At 41.7% G+C, this 17,500-nt stretch overlaps 3 protein-coding genes across 3 annotated transcripts in view; 2 read left to right on the top strand and 1 right to left on the bottom strand.

The window, feature by feature from the left end:
• The window catches only part of LOC117460020 (early growth response protein 2b-like), a 3,088-nt gene extending 490 nt beyond the window's left edge, over positions 1 to 2,598 (top strand). The window contains exon 2 of the mRNA XM_034101227.2: positions 280 to 2,598. Coding sequence (XP_033957118.1) covers positions 280 to 1,307 — 1,028 coding nt within the window. The 3' untranslated portion in view covers positions 1,308 to 2,598. The remainder of the gene's footprint in view (positions 1 to 279) is intronic.
• The window catches only part of crls1 (cardiolipin synthase 1), a 404,081-nt gene that overhangs the window by 165,737 nt on the left and 220,844 nt on the right, over positions 1 to 17,500 (top strand). The gene's annotated exons all lie outside the window — the stretch shown is intronic.
• adob (2-aminoethanethiol (cysteamine) dioxygenase b) lies at positions 5,886 to 8,468 on the bottom strand. The gene has a single exon (XM_034101199.2). It carries the CDS (start codon positions 8,453 to 8,455, stop codon positions 7,718 to 7,720), a length of 738 nt encoding a protein of 245 aa, XP_033957090.1. The 5' UTR covers positions 8,456 to 8,468; the 3' UTR covers positions 5,886 to 7,717.

Genomic DNA, 17,500 nt, shown 5'->3' with positions numbered 1-17,500 from the left:
TTGTTATTACATCGGCCTCTCTACAGGTCACTATTGGAAAATAAATGTAATCTTAACTTTTTTTAAAACACGTCGATATGGGGGTGTTTTGTTTGTTAAGTATGCTTGGCTGTAGGTTGGTGTTCCTAACAAGAATAGCCTGCTTAGTGCTATTGGGGATCCTGAACAAGAGAAATTAACTCATAAGTGTTGCGCGAAAAATGAACATTGTGCAATGATCTTAATATATCATGTTTCTAGATGTTTTTCTAACCGGTGGTGTTTTGCTCCATTTTGCAGGTGATCTCCTGTTTGAGGGGAAGAGCACACCGGAGCTGTCTCTGCACGGAGACTTGGCACACTACGTGGCAACTTTACGCACGCACCCCGTGGCGTTGACCGGCAAGTTCTCGGTGGAGTCTCGAGGCTCCGGAGGCCCGTGGACACCGGGGGGCGTCATCGACGTGATCAGCGCTGACATCGCTGCCCCGGGGCCGAATACGTGCTCAGAATCGCCAGATATTTACGCAGCGGGGGACGACACCATGGCGCACGGCCAGCCGGACATCAGCCACATGTACGCGCCCCCTCACCACCACCCCCACCCCCACGCGGGCCCTTCCTACTCCTGCAGCGGGGACATGTACCAGGAGCAGCCGGCAGGGGGCTACCTGGCCACATCCACCTGCTCCGTGTCTTACCTCCCGCCCCAAAACTACAGCTCCGTGCCAAAACCGAGTGTGGACGGCACGCTGCTCTCCATCATGCCGGACTACGGAGGCTTCTACCCGCAGAGCTGCCAGAGAGACCTCCAGGCGGCTTTCTCTGACAGGAAATCCCTCCCGTATCCTCTGGACTCCCTCAGGGTGCCTCCCCCTCTCACTCCCCTCAACACCATCAGGAACTTTACGCTCGGCGCGCCCTCTATGGCCGCAGATGGCCCCATGGCTGCTGCCTTCCCAAACCACCAGAGCCTCCCTCTCAGACCCATATTGAGACCCAGGAAGTACCCGAACAGACCGAGTAAAACACCCGTGCACCAGAGGCCGTACCCGTGCCCGGCGGAGAGCTGCGACCGCCGGTTCTCCAGGTCTGACGAGCTGAGCCGGCACCTGCGCATCCACACCGGCCACAAGCCCTTCCAGTGCCGCATCTGCATGAGGAACTTCAGCCGCAGCGACCACCTGACCACACACATCCGCACACACACCGGGGAGAAGCCGTTCTCCTGCGACCAGTGCGGGAGGAAGTTCGCCCGCAGCGACGAGAGGCGGAGGCACATGAAGATCCACCTGCGGCAGAGGGAGAAAAAGTCCTCCGCGGCCTGATCCTCGCTGCGCATGCGCAAAGCTGCTGAATGTAAACGTTCTGCTCCTGCTGACACTGTGTGCAAAAAGAGCCCAAATCCTATTTTGTAGACTAAGTTGTTGTTCTCAGAAAAAAGATGGATGGAATATCTTTGGAAGCCATATCTTTAAGAAACATAAGAATCAGGGAGAACCAGAGTTCACTATGATGTGCTTGGTCATGCCTTCAGTATTTATATAAAACACAACTCTTCACTTATCACGGTCCAAATTAGAAATGCCCATACAAACGAAGCTGGTTATTGTAGCGTTGCTTTTCTCCTCGATTAATCGTTTGGTCTCAGAAAATAATGAAAAATACCATTTATCAATTATCGAAAGCTGATTATTTATTTTATATTTCTTCTTAATTGTAAGATATGGAGTTTGGCTTGCTTTAGTGCTCCGTTGCAAGGCATTGTGTCTACGACTGTATCTGCTTCATGTTCTCAGGGATTACATTACAATTCAGGCCGCAAACCAGACTGAAACCCTGCGAGTCAGCTGTCAGTGTCCTGCTCAGGTGGTTCTGTAAAATGCACAAAATAGTTCATTTCAGAAATATACACAAAGATTTTTGGACAGTCACTCAAAGGACATACAATTCCACATTTCCCAAGTTATTTAGGATAATCCCATCTCAGCTGTTGTATATCAGCTAAATAATGAATATCTTTAAAGACATCTTGTAGGGTTTATAAGAGACAAATACAAACAGACGATATTTGGTATTGTTGTAGTGACACTAAATATGTCTTATGATGCTTATTTATCACACAAAAAATGCATTCCTTATTGTAAGTACTCGTTTTGGAAGCTTTGATATTGACATAAATCTGATGGCAAACACAAATTACTTTCACTATTTTATTAAAGAACTCTGTGAATTTTTCAATGGCGGGATGCAGCAAGGAGAAGCTTTTTTAACCTGTTTTTGTAGATTAAATGTTAAAAATAATGATGTTTAATTCACCGGATGAAGAGTTGATACTTTGGTGTATTACATGCAGCGTATGTTGGGATTTTGAGAGATTGTAGCCGGATAATCAGATGTATTTCTGGTTATATTTTATATTTGTGGATGCGTTCAGTATGCACAGACCTGGGATACTTGTGAAGATTCAAACAGCATTTCTACCTGATGAATGTGAGAGAAGAAGAAAGAGAGTTACTGGACAAATACAAGTGGTTGTGTTTTATATTTGATATGCAAACAAGTCGAGCACTAAAGCTTTTATTCTGCTGGACCAATGCTTCTTGTCAATGCAAATAAATGTGGACTTGTCGAGTTGAGGCTCTTTATTTTGTGTTATATATAACGCTTTTTAAAAAATATTTAAACTTCTGGATGTTATGGTCACATGACATCTTTAAACTCATACATTTAAAACTCCTGCTGAAGAAGATCATGCCATACCAAAAGCTGCAGAAAGGTTACTGTTTAGAGCAGGGGTGTCAAACTCAAACACACAGTGGGCCAAAAGAAAATATGGGTGCTAGTCGAGGTCCGGACTGGTTCAATGTTTATTGCAGAACTTATTGAAATGAATTTATGGCACATATTAAACCTGGAACTAACAAAGCTTACATTATTGCCTATAAAAACAACATTAAACATTAAATAATCAGTTGCATTCATTTCTTACGGCTCTATCTGCAGCTTCTCCAGAGTCATTTCTTATGAGTACATTTTCCCACAGGCCAACAACAGCTTCAACAAAACTATTTCCCTCAAAGAACAAACCAAACATGCCCTGTTGTCGTGAGAGAAAGTGCAGAAGGAAGCATCCATTGAAGTCAGTGTGCTGCTCTGTGATGCTAGCTCAGATACTTGGCATCTCTCCTGGGAGCAAGGTCATCAATGTTTGGGCTCAGGCTCTGAGCGGAGGAGACCCTCAGGATGGAGTGAAGGTGTGCGTGCAATATACCGGCGGGCCAGATCTAATAGGAATTAGAAATTATCTTGCGGGCCGACATTAAATCCACCAAGGGCCTGATTTGGCCCCCGGGCCTCGAGTTTGACACGTGTGCTTTACTTTAGACCATCACATTTACATGTTCTTGTCAGTAATAAAATACTTTATGTTGTTTGCAGACAGAACTGATTCATGAATACAAGTTCATTATTAAAAAGACACTGTCAAGATTAATTTGACCAAGGGATCAATAAAGTTGTATGTTAGCATATCTAATCTGTATTTCAAAGAAACTATAAGGTTATTAAATAAAGGCAATTACTAAAGCTCAAGTTGGGTACAAATACTTTCAAATTGCACTTAAGGTAATGTGCTTTCCATGTGTACATGCTATTTGTGCTAGGGCTGAACGATTTTAAAACGAAATCACGATTTTTAATGATGCGATTATCAAATCGCAATGTCTGCAATTTTTTATTTTTGTTGTTCTTCTTGTGTGTCAGTCATCCACACCAATCAGAAGTGCTGTGCTCCACATGTACCAGCCATTGTTAACCAATCAGAAGTGGCCCATGATAGAAGGAGACAGATTGATCCAATCACCTGCCAAGTGCTTCTGAAAGTGCCTGCTCTTTCCAAATGGCTTCCTATGGAGCTTTAGATGCTTTGGTGGAAGCATCTGAGTCAGGTTAGTGACGCTCCATCACGTGTTTCTATTACAGGGAGAATCTGAAACTGAAGCTTGACTTTAAAGCAACCCAACGGAAGTTTCATGTAAGTTTAGTTCTTTCACTCGTAGCTCGGGCTGCGGGGTGCTAGAGACGGGAGCACGTTGATACGACCTTCCTAGCCGGAGTTATGGCCGCATTTTACAATAAACTTCCGTTGGGTCGCTTAACAACAAATATCGCAATATCTGTCAGAAAAAAAATCGCAATTAGATTATTTCCCAAAATCGTGCAGCCCTAGAAGCAGGGCCGGACTGGGACAATAAGTCAGGCCGCGAATTATACACCCAGCCAGGCCACTACCAGTTTTTTGTGCCATTTTGCTGGATTTATTTATCAATATTTACAGCGTTGCTGCCCGTAGTGATAGCCCTCTAAATCTACTTCCAAAAAATAAACATGGAGATGGGTTACTATTTAAACAAATGTACAAATCTATTTAGGAACCTATTCATGTGAACATATTTTAAGTGGGAGTGGACCTCAAATCCTATAGGGGGGTCCGGGGGCATTCTCCCCCGGTAAGATTTATTTTTTAAATGTTGGACTTAAAGTTGGGGTAGGTCATTTTGGAGAAACCAGCTGGAGTGCACTAGAATTTGAAAATACACAACAGGAACAAATCTGCCACTTCCTCACAGAGCCCCTCCTCCAACACACACGAACGCGCACATGACCAATGAGGGCACGAGATCAGTGTGTGCACAGATGGAAGGCTGACAGGCAGGTAGGCCATCCAGTTACTTTAGCCGGGCTGGCTCAGATGATTGGTCGTGCTTTTTACAGCGCCACGGCTTCCACAGATGATATTTTTTAATGGATTTTTTGTCAAAGCACTTCAGATATTCATTGCTATCGAGATGTTAAGAGCATTCCATGGAATATAACAAAAAGTGTTTCTTGAGCCGGTTTCTAAAACGTACCTACCCCACCTTTAAATGCATCAATCTGGTTCATTTTGAGGGGGAAATAAAGAGAGAGACTACACCCACATGAAACAGAACTGTATACATTTAAATAATCATACAATCATAATAACATGGCCATAACCAATAACATACCATATCCAATATGATAAAACAGTGAAACTTGTTTATTTATTTGTTTTGGTTCATTTATAGTTGTGAGTGTGTCTGGGCTCCTGGACCAGCCTCACCTGTCTCCCCCCTTCTCCTCTTTGAGGCAGCAGCAAAGACTGGTTTTAGCTCTCAACAAGTTTTTAAAGTTTATCTTACATTTGTTCACATATTTTACTAATCACTCCCCCTTCAAATGGAAATATGTGTTTACATGAATGGCGACCAAACCGTGAGACCCACTGAGAACTAAGTTAACTATCTAAACACTCAGCAGAGTCCTTTACCTCACCTGAGCTGTAGTTATCAGCCTCTCAGTCTGACAGGAGAGGACTCTCCTCCACCTTGTTGTTGAAACAGCTCCTTATATCCGTTAGCGCAGCTAGCTAGCACCAGATGCTAACAACAACAATAGCCTACACGTAACCGATGCGCGCGCTTTCTCTCTCTTGCTCACTTGCGCCACACATACACACACACCCTCCCGAGCTTGAATGACACAGAGACCAATCGAGGGCATTAGTGTATGGTATGTATGAAAGTGGCCATGTGGGCAGGCCACATCATGTAGACAGCCAGTCACCCTCTGTGAGGCAGAGTCAGACCCACATTTGCGCAGCGTTGCCTTCACAATACATACATAGCAAAAATCCTCAGGCCAGCAGGCCACTTAGCAGGCCAGGCCATCGGGAAACCTCCCGGTGCTCCCGATGGCCAGTCCGGGCCTGCCTAGAAGTATACTTACTGTATCATAATACATTTGACTAAAATAGTGTCAGTAAAGTAAACACTTGAAATATTGATTTACAGCTAAATAAACACAAACATTGCTTTCAAGTCTTTTAAAGAATGAACCACAGAAACGGGCCTTTCATTCAAACAGCTTTCTTCTAAAGGAAATATGACATTTTATTGAAAGTAAAAACAATTTAAGCTGATTAAGATGTTTCCGTGCCATGTTTGAGAGAAAAATAAACGGCATATTTTATATGATTAACAGAACACTTTCATTTCAGGCAAAACATATTGAATACGGCATTAGACACAGGTTTGAGACTTTAACAGACTTTGTGCTCATTATTAGACCCGTTTGTGTTTCAGTGATACAGCACATCGGTCTGTCCTTCACAAGTTTGCAGCACGTTCTGACAAGTTTAGTGCTTTTCTCATAGCTTCAGGTTAAGCATTATTTAAAATTGTACATCTTTGAATAAACAATGAACCATGTTGTTACTTAAGTTTTATTTATTTTATCCTAAGCATTTCGTATTTTATAAGAAACTCGAACTCACAAATTCACCTCTGATTTCCTTCAAACTGGAATTCAAATGTTATTGACCTACTTATTAGACATTCGAGACAAATATTAAACCCTTTCCTTCCATATGTGGTAAAAGAGGGACGCTTCATTTAGTGCACATGTTGCAAACAAACAATGCCCTCAATGTCAGCCAGTGAAACAAATCACAAACACTCCCAGAAAAAAAAAAGAAGAGAAATGTCTGTAGTTTTTTTTAAAGTCCTAAAACACAAGAATAAACCCGAGATTTTTCATTATTCAAAAATCAGAACTTCTGGAACAAAACGCCACAAATCCAGAAGCAGGAAGACGATAAAACACAAACACGTTCCTGAGGTTCGTGGACATTTCCTCGGAAGATTCTCAGCTCAGGTTGTTTTGAATGCTGCATTCAAGTGCAGTCGGGAACAAGTATATTATTCATAATCAGTTCTGCAGCGTGAACACATGCAACTCACAGCAACCGTTTGTATAACTGCACATGCATTACTGAAAGCTATGTTGTGTTCTTAAAAGATTTAGATTCAGAAGCCGACTCAGCCTTTCTGATTATTCTTGAACGCAGCATTAGCACCCGGCATCACTCATCATTTCTTGGCATCTCTTTTGCAAAAAAAGAGACATTTAAAGTGTTCAGTAAAGCAGAAATCCTGCTGATATCACCAGAACACTGAAATGTCTTCTCCAACGTGATATATGTGATACTTCAAAACGGAAAGACCAATGCTTGACACTCAGATTTCACGTCTTTCTGAATGATCTGAAATGTGTTTTAGACCCCAATGCATTAGAAGTGAAACACTGTAAAATAACTCATTCAGCTGATTTGACCCTAAATAGAGATTGAGAAATGTTGGGATCTCAGTACAAACTTGCCTTGGGACTCCAATATCTTTTTGTTCAAGTGAAATGTAAGCTTGAGTTATATATTGCTTGGCAGCGATGTGAGCAAAACAAAACAAGGATTTCACCTTATTGTTTGCTGCAGGGCTGATTATTTCACTATTAGGGGTTTGCTCTAAGAGCCCAGACAAGTGTCCATCCCAGGTTTCTTAAAGTCCAAGGTGTCTTGAAACCTCTGGTCCAAAACCAACAGATATAGGATTATATTATTTGAGGGTCATGAAACAGCATTTTCTGACACATTTGTATGAAAAGTGACTTTTAATCGACTATTAAATTAGTTGGTGATTAGTCGACAAACAGTTGCAGGACCATCTCATCTGCACAGCTAAATGCAGACCCTCTTTATGCATGTGATGGCTTCAGTAATGATTTACAGTGACCCTTCCTTTATAGCCCATTGTCCAAACATAAATCCCCGGCCTTGTGCCAAGTGCAGCCCGAGAAAAGGAGACGTTTTACGGCAGGCTCAAAGGCAAACCTCCGGGCCTGGATACGGCTCCCCTCCGCACCAGAATTCCGGAGGCTGTGAGATCTCCATGAGCCAAACCTCCTTGTCCTTTTCTGATGTTTTGACCTCTCCTTCTGCAAGAACCTTATAATAATGACAGTCCCTATCCTCGTCCGGGTCGTACGGAGGGGCCAGGATGTCCATGAACGCAGTGGGTCCGTCCACAGCGTCGATCTGGTGCAGGTTGTCCCGGTCCGGAGAGAGCACGCATGGCCCACTTTCCTCCGTGAATTCAGCGGTGGATCGGAGCAGGGAACGCCGCAGAGAGCCCACCTGATGCGGGGTTGCAGGAGGGGGCGCGTCGGTCTGCTCCAACCTGTCAAAACAACTGATCCTGACCTTTCCATACATGACTTTCAGCATGCCGTGCATCCCCGGGTGGTCGTGCAGAGGTATGGAAGCTCCATTTTTCAGCAGAAACACCCCCATGCTGAACTGGTCCGTCTCGCAGATGTGCATGTAGGTGACCGGGGGGTCGTGGTACGGAAGCCCCGAGGGAATGTCGTCGGATCTCCGCGGGACGAGCTGCAGATCCGAGGCTCGTATTTCCGTCATCAGGCTCCTTAGTTTGTTCTGGTTCTCCAGGAAGGATTTAGCGGGCTCGTCTCCAACCCGAGGCGGGCTTCGGAAGGTAATGAGAGCTTGCCGGGCGATTCTCTGCACGATGGAGGCCATGCTGCTGTCGCCGGGCATCATACCGGAGAGAGGGACGTGCTGCCCGGTCGGTGTGGTCCGCCTGTCGGTCCTTAGCTTTAGCACTTTAGCTAAGCGTCAAAGATCGTTTTGAGAGAAGATGACTCACTCCTGATTTATTCTTCTTCGGACCTTCAGAATCAAAATCAGCAACAGGTTCATTGACAAGTAGGTTTACACATACGAGGAATTGCTTTGGTGTACAGGGCCCATACATAAACATAGCTAAAGGAGATACATTGAAAGAAAAACGAGCAAAAAATAAAATTATAAAAAAACTATTAAAAAAAACATTTGAATATGAACTCGAAAACTGTAAAAGTACTGCTATTTATTAAAAATGCATGTATAGTTTCAAGTAACTGTCACCAAATAGTCATAGAAGAATCACAGTTATGTAAAATCAGTGATAATCTATTCTATATACACAATCTTTTTGTCAAGAAGAGTGAAATAACAATGGAGGGAGACCTCACCTTATTTACAGATTCTTCGGTCGCTAGGTTCGTTGCCCGCTTTCAAACTGCCTGCTTTCTGCTCCTTCACGTGTTCATTCATTTGTTTTTTCCGCTTAACAACACGTTGGAAAAACAAAAAAACAATATGGTATCATATGCATTTGCAGGGGTCACTTTCAGACCGGATTTGACTCAGAAGCAGCCAGTCTTATAGACTTCAGGCCCCATTTTTGAATAACTGTCAAACACGTCCGCACCACGCACCAGACAACACTTTGCCAGTTTACACCTGGTGCATTGTGGGACATGTAGTTAGTAGAACGCCGTTACTGTGGTTACTGAGATGAAAATTGTTTTATTCAAATATTAACTACTTAGGGTTGATATTTTCGTCACATTGTTTTCTATAAGCAAGGATGGTGTCAATGTGAATTCATGAAATTACTCTGACTACATCTAACTGCCAAGACAATGCACTACAATACCCAAAAGGCCATAGAATATTTAACTTTTAATGATCTTTGCCCTCAGGCCTTACTCAATTACAGTCAACATGATTTGTTTGAACAATAATGATATTTTATTTATTTAACGTCTTGCCCTCTGATGGCCTATTTCTCATGGAATTATGAGAGGTCTTCACCAAACACAGCTATTTAGATCACAACATTGTTTATCTTTGGAAAAATACTATCATGTAAACTATTGTTGTGGTGTTAAAAATGATCAGATGTTCCCAAATCGATATATTTACTGGATATGGTTGGAGTATTCTTATGCAATTGAAATAAATGTTAGTTTGGTTTGGTACATTTTGAAGCAAAAGGTTATAACATTTAACTAACTATTCGTTTTTGTTCATTACTTCTAGCTGTCTAGTTAACGGTTTCAACTAATTACCAGTTACTTTTAGCAGTTTTTACAGTTTAAACTGTTAATTCACTACGTTATCTAACTATGTCAACGATTTATCGATTACTGTAAATTAACTAGTCGTACTGTTTTCCAAACTATTTGTTTTGGCTAACTGTTTTAACTGTTAACGTAACTGTTTTACCTGTTACGTTTAGCTAACGGTTTCAACAGGTTGTTCATCACATCATCGTTAGCTAACTATTTAAAACACATTTTCAGCTAACTTTTTCAAAGGTCATTTAATACTTGAGTTTACTATTTCAATTGTTTATCCTTTTCTTTGAAACAATTGACCCACCTGCTTATTTATTACGTTAGCTTACTATTTTTGCTGTTTTCCACTACTGCTAGCTACAGTTGTAACTGCTTAATCATTACATTAGCTAACCATTTAAACTGTTATCAGCTAACTTTTAGCTAACTGTTTCTGGTTTTTATGTATCTGTTGATGTGTGTGTTTAAATATTTTGTAAATACTTGTATCCTACTGTTTTAACTGTTTATCTGATTTAATCTTACCATCTTAACTGATTATTTTATTACTTTAGTTTCAACTGCTTAAACATTACATTAGCTAACCAGTTTAACAGTTATCTGTTAGTTCAGTTAACTGTTTTAAAAAAAATGTATCCGTTGATTTAAGCTAACTAATTATTTCATTACTTTAAGCAAGGCCTTGTCGAAGTTACTGAGCTGATGTAACTCAGTGGTTGGTCAGAAGCAGTAACAAAAACAATTCCTCTATGAACTTTTTATTATTTTATTAATTTTGTATGGGTCCTTCTTCTTTATTGACGACAGGGAATCGAGTAGTGTACTTCAAAAGAAAAATAGTCTCTCTCATAAATTCAACATGAAGCGATTGGCTCTCCTGCTTCCCTCAACCTCGACCTAAGTCACATGTGTCAAACTCAAGGCCCGGGGGCCAAATCAGGCCCTTGGTGGATTTAATTTCGGCCCGCAGGATCATTTCTAAGTACTATTAGAACTGGCCCGCCGGTATATTGCACGCACACCTTCACTCAATCCTGAGGGTTTCCTCAGCTCAGAGCCTGACCCCAAACATTGATGAACTTGCACCCAAGATGAGATGCCAAGTATCTGGCTTGAACTAGCATCACAGCAAACGGAGTTTCAATGGATGCTTCCTTCTGCACTTTCTCTCACGACAGCAGGGCATGTTTGGTTTGTTCTTTGAGGGAAATTGTTTTGTTGAAGCTGTTGTTGGCCTGTGGGGAAATGTAATCATAAGAAATAAATGCAACTGATTATTTCATGTTTAATGTTGTTTTTATAGGCAATAATGTAAGCTTTGTTAGTTCCAGGTTTAATATGTGCAATAAGTTTATTTCAATACGTTTTGCAATAAACATTGAACCAGTCCTGCCCTCCACTAGTTCCCATTTTTGTATGTGTATTTGAGTTTAACACCCCTGACCTAAGGTGTTTATCTTACCTGTACTTATCCAGGAACTTATAAACGTTCAATCTCTCTTGTGTCAATTATATAAATGTCAATGGGCTACATGCACTAGGGTCTGTGACATACTTCCGGCTTCATAAAACGTCAGGTAAAGTAAATAGTGCCGAACACTGAATGAATTTAAATTAGTCTAAAACATTTTGGCCTGCAAAATCCATTAGTCAAAGTTAGGTTAAATCAGAAAGAATAAGACTTGCTTGGCGTTTGTCTCATATTTCAACTGTTTGTCCATTAGCCTACTTTTTGAACTGTAAAAGGGCACATGAAAGCAGCCCAAAACATCCCACCCAGAAGTGGATGTCATTCATCCATTAAAATGTAGGAATGATAGTCTTCTGCTGTTTAGGGTCAAAAGGTCATGTTGATGCTTTTCCATCACACAGCTGGAAGTTCAGAAGGGCTTCAAATATTATGTTAAAAAGATTTTAGTGTCACCATGGGTAAGAAACACACTTTGGTCGCCTCAAGATCAGTGACTCATGTCCGTGAGCATGACTCACTTGTTGTGGCATCCGTGATGGCATTTCATTGTACAGACGTGGGCAGTTAATTTGGACGTCTTTCTACTGGGAAACACCCACCCACCCACACACACACACACACACACACACACACACACACACACACACACACACACACACACTCTTAAAAAAAAAGAGGGATGACAGCCTTCATTATGGTAATTCTTGGTGGAATTTGTCATCAAATAAAGAGATTTATTTGTGTTTTATTACTGTGATCAAAGCAGAGAGAAGCGGGAAGCAGTAGGAGAGGACTGCTGGGGACCCTGTTTCGGTGTCTATAACTGAATTAAGGTAGTTACATTTAGTTCAAGTAGTGTGTAAGTATGAATCACACAATTTAATGACACTTTAACAATAATGACAGATGCTAGTGAAAACAATCAGTCTAAATTAACAATCGGGACGGAAATGTTCGGATTTCCAAAGGGAGGTTCTGTGAATAAATTAAAAATCACGAACCGAAATAATTGCACTGTAACTTTTATCTTTTAATGTTTATTTTATTAGCTTTTCCTTTTAATGCTTTTAATGTTTCTTTTATTATCTTTTACTGTTTTTAAATGCCTTTGTCTGAATGTCTTTCATTTTTGTAAAGCACCTTGAATTGCCTGGTGCTGAAAGGTGCTATATAAACTTGCCTTGCCTTGCCTTGCCTTGCCTTGCCTTGCCTTGCCTTGCCTTGCCTTGCCTTGCCTTGCCTTGCCTTGCCTTGCCTTGCCTTGCATAACCAAGAGGACACCCACCGTAGAATTATAATGTTATTGGGTTCAAACATTTGCATTCATGGAGACGTCACCTGCTCCTATACACAATCTTCAGCAGCGTCTCCTAAATAAAAATCAGTATGACACCCATTTCATCACAATGTGACCGAGGGGGGGTCATGTGTGTGTGTGTGTGTGTGTGTGTGTGTGTGTGTGTGTGTGTGTGTGTGTGTGTGTGTGTGTGTCTGAAAGCCGGCTGAAAATAGACGGCGTGATTCAGAGCACGGACACTTTTAGACCTGAAGTCGAGCCAAACTGTGGAAGCCCTGCGTAGAATTATTGTTGGACCACACACACACACACACACACACACGCACGCACGCACGCACGCACGCACGCACGCACGCACGCACGCACGCACGCACACACACACACACACACACACACACACACACACACACACACACACACACACACACACACACACAGTCTTGTTTATTTATAACACAACAGTAAATAGCAGGAGATTAGTATGCGATTGTGTGTGTACTACAGACTAAATTGATGTCAAATCCGTCTTAACCTCTGTCTCCATAAAGAAAAGTTGCTCAGATATCATTCGAGGACAAATAGTTTGTGTCCAAAACAATGCAATAGAATAATTAGTTATATTATATTCAACTTTCTCTGTGTGACATTGTTTGTGCTGAACATATGTATTAATTTCCAGAATGTTAACCCGTTATAACAGTGTCTTAAATAATAAATGGCCATTGTTACTGTACATTTTTTTTATTATACTATAGAGGGGATTTTTTTAAATATTTGTTTTGAGTCTGTGATATGTCAATAATAATAAGCAACATTGATTATGACACATTCTTATTTAAAATGTAGCATGAAACAACGAAAATAGCCTGTATTTGTCCCATTTTGAAGCAAGTGTTCCATCGAAAGCCTGATATAATGGACTTAATGACATAATGGCTATGGTCCAATAGGGACATTTGTGTCCTTTAGGCTCTGGCTGTGTATGAATTTAGATAAACATACTTTATTATAGACCTTTTATAGGAGCTGACATTAACTTCCATCTTATTAAATCCTTTACTGGAAGCAGAGGAAGTGATGCAGCTTCTCGCCTGCCTGTGAAAGGGATCGTGGGAAATAAAGACTTGATGATTGATCGTTAACAGAAGCCCTGAGAGGCAAGGGAGGAAGGCAATTTTAATGATCCGTCTTTGAATCTAAAAAAACATCCCGAGTGAAATCCTAACTACATATTTTCAACCTGTGCGGTTTTGATCCGTGAGTAAAGGACTGCACTGGTACAATTCCACCTGACATTTGCAATACTGTGTGCACATGTGTCTATCAAATCAAATACACCTCTTTTGAAGGTGGATTTCCTTCATTTTAGGATCACTTGTTTGTGTTTGGCCTTGGCATTCGGGGCTTTAAAAATAGCACTTTACCCCTGCTTACACCTAGAGAGAGGCGAAGTCCCGCCCTTCTACTTCCGCCCCATGGGACCTTATTTTGGAAAAAGTATGTATTGAAGTCAATGGAGAGAGAAAGACTATCTTTCGATCCCGTTTGAATTGTGCCACGAATTACACATATGATGTTTGTCAATCTTAAAAAATAATTTCCATGTAAAAAAAAGTCACAGTTTGTCGTAAAACTGTTGAAATATAATACGCAAAAATACGCAACTAGAAAGACTACAACTCCCAGAGTCCCGGTCCCGCATGCTGGCTCTTAGGAACCGACTAACTCCCCTTGTGTGTGTGCACAGCTCTCAACGTGCCCAGACTTGTAGTGATTTTCACCTCTTTTAATACTTTCCGCCTCATTCTGAAAGAAAGAAGTGAAATGTTTCAACGTGACGGCCGTCTTGGTGTGTGGAGCGAGGCGGGAGATGTAGGTCATTGAGCGGTTTCACACAAACAAAAGTGTTACTTTTTACGACACATTTTAATTTTTTTGACTTGTAAAATTATCTTTTAAATTGACAAACATCATATGTGTAATTCGTGGCACAATTCAAACGGGATCGAAAGATAATCTTTCTCTCTCCATTGACTTCAATACACACTTTTTCCGAAATAAGGTCCCATGGAGGTCCCCCGGAAGGGGAGGGACTTCGCCTCTCTATATGCCGTGAGCTGATTATCGAGCTTTCATTGTAACAGTCGCGGGAGTACTGTCACTGTGTGTGTGGGGAGTGTTGCGGTCGAACATCCCACTGTAGCGCCCGGTACCTTAAAGGGAAACCCGACATGTTTGAGCACCCTCTATGAAACGTCAAGCTACCCCACAGCACCCCCAAAAGAAAATCTCTGGCGCCGCCACTGTGGGCCAAGCCCCGAATGTTCCCAGGTCCAGGAAACGCCCCTGCTCATCCCGACCACATGTTTCCATATTTGGAATAAAGGCATTCCTACATTCTCCTTGGTGACTTTAAACGTCTTCCTGAACTGAACTGAACTCGTTTTCCTATGGTGCAAAAAAAATGATATTAAGCAACCAGTCATGCCAACATTAATTACACTATAATCTGACTTTATTTAATTTGAACTGTATTGTCAAACTATATCTTAGATATTTTATTGAAGTGTATTTGAAGTGTACTAATTATTATGTTCGTAACCTGAATTTAAATCAGGCTTTGTAATTATTTGAGTAACCGAGATCATGTAAGTGTATTTCAAGTGTACTATGTATTGTTTGACTGATAGAGATCATGCAATGTTATTGTTTGTTTATTGATTGTTATGAACCTGTCTGAGGACCACAGATGGAAATTAGCTATTAGCTATAATCTGGCATATTGCATCTCTTCTCTTTGCTGAGATTAATGTTTTTGTATGCATGGTCCTTCTATAAATAAATAAATAAATAAAACTAAGCAACAACACATTGTGCCACACAGTTTGTCCATTTATTACAAAATGAAGTGCTATTTCAGAATGTGTCTCTAAAACAATTGTGTGTAAAGCTAAAGTCTGACAAAACGTATATTTTGTTGCAAGTGAAAAGGAATTTAGAAAGATTATCCTGGCAAGACTTCCTCTTATGTTATTAACAGAGGTAAAACAAACGATATCAGACGTTGTTAACCAGTAGCTGGATAACCAGAAAGAACAATTGTCAATTTCTTCTCAGGGTTTCGTAAAACGAATGAACAATTAGTCACAAAAAACTTAATGCTGAAGTTTTACTGTCTGCAGACATCAGAAAATTATGATATTTATATACCAAAAAGACCCTCACATGTGTCTCCATCTTCTACCTCAGACAGTAGTGTAATTTCTCCTGATAACCACAGCTCGTGTTTGTAGGACTGCAGGCCGTCCCCCCCCCTGACACTTTAACTTGAGTGGATCCAAATGTGTTTAGTGACAGGGCCTCGGTCCACAGGGTATTGACAGGAAACTGGATCCGGAGGCCAAAAAGTCTCACAGGGCGGATTCACATGCAACACTAACTTTATGTTTAAACCCTGGTTTAACTTTGGAAGTGGAGTTCACCCCAGAAACCAATCCCTAAAGTGGAGGGCGCATTTCCACTGCAGGGCCTCGCACGGCTTAGTACTGTATAGTTAGGCCTTGGTAGGCCAGGCTCAGTTTATGCTGCGTTTCCATTACAGTTTAGTACCTGGGGCAGTAACTATAGTAACGCAGTGTAGGCGGAGCCGTGACGTCATCTTCAATGCGAAACACAAAACCAACATCAGCCGTTAGCTGTTAGCACCCAGAGCTCACAGCTCCTCATATCTGTTCAGAAACTAGACAGAAGTGAAACAAGTACAAACCACAGACTGCCTGTGTCATGGCGAATACAGTCGCTGGTTTATTTATGTCTGTAGGCCGTTGTTGTGAGTGTGGACGGTCGGAGCATATACTGCGTTAGCTTAGCCAAGCTCCATTTAGAAAACACGCATTTTAAAAGGTGTTTCTCTGCCGTCTGTCTGCAGACTTGTCAAAGCATTAATTCATGGTTTTTAGTAACCGGTATCAGTATGTTGTTTCTTCGGCATCATTTTGAAACGTGTATTACAATTAAATCACGGTCAAATATGTTCATTTTGTTGTAGTTGCCAGCGATTCTCTCACTAGTTTAGCATACTCAGCCCGGTTGTTGGCCCGGAAAGAACCTGGATTTTGGAGAGCCAGAAAACTGTGAAAAAGTACCCGTTAGCCGAAACTACGCCAAGTGGAAACGCAACTTAAACCGTGCTACGCGCTGCAGTGGAAATGGGCCATTATACCAGCATTTGGGGGTTTTCTGTTTAAAAATGGGTAGAAATTGTCACAAGTTAGACACATCTATTGTTGTTTGTTTGGCGGCTCATCTTAACTCTCCTCTCATTTCAGATCCCGCCTTCCTCCAGGCCCTTGTAATCAGCTCACTCCCCTCACCTGGTCTCCTCAGCCTTTCCACCTGTTACTCATCCCCTCATCGCTCCACAGTATTTACACCACCTCACTATCACTTGTCCTTTGCCAGATTGTCTTGTCGTTTCCGCCAAGCTCTCCAGTGAGTGTTATTCTCTAGCCTAGATTTTTGTCCTGCCCGGTTTTTGACCCCTGCCTGCCTGTTTACGGATCTCGAGTTCCCGCCTGCTCCCTGTCTGGTTTTGGTTGCCTGTCTGACGGATTTCCTGGTTTTGACCCTGCCTGTCCCTGACCTGAATAAACTGAACATTGCAATACACTGGTTGTATCTGAGTCGTGCTATTGGGTTCTGACCTGTACCTGTGATCGTGACAGAAATGCTGCAGTGAATCCAGTAAAAGCACGTTAGAAGACCCAAGAAAGACTAAAAAGCTTTGACAAATACCTTCCTTAGTGCTTTGTGGGTAAAATGAAACTCTCTCCTCTCTCTGGGTACAACAACTTGGCTTTTGTGGCACATTTTCTCGTCACTGTTTGCAGAAATCTGTTATCTGCGGCCTGGAG

The sequence above is a fragment of the Pseudochaenichthys georgianus genome, chromosome 15 (assembly GCF_902827115.2).
Source record: "Pseudochaenichthys georgianus chromosome 15, fPseGeo1.2, whole genome shotgun sequence".
Taxonomy (NCBI): domain Eukaryota; kingdom Metazoa; phylum Chordata; class Actinopteri; order Perciformes; family Channichthyidae; genus Pseudochaenichthys; species Pseudochaenichthys georgianus.
This window is presented reverse-complemented; position numbering and strand designations above follow the sequence as displayed.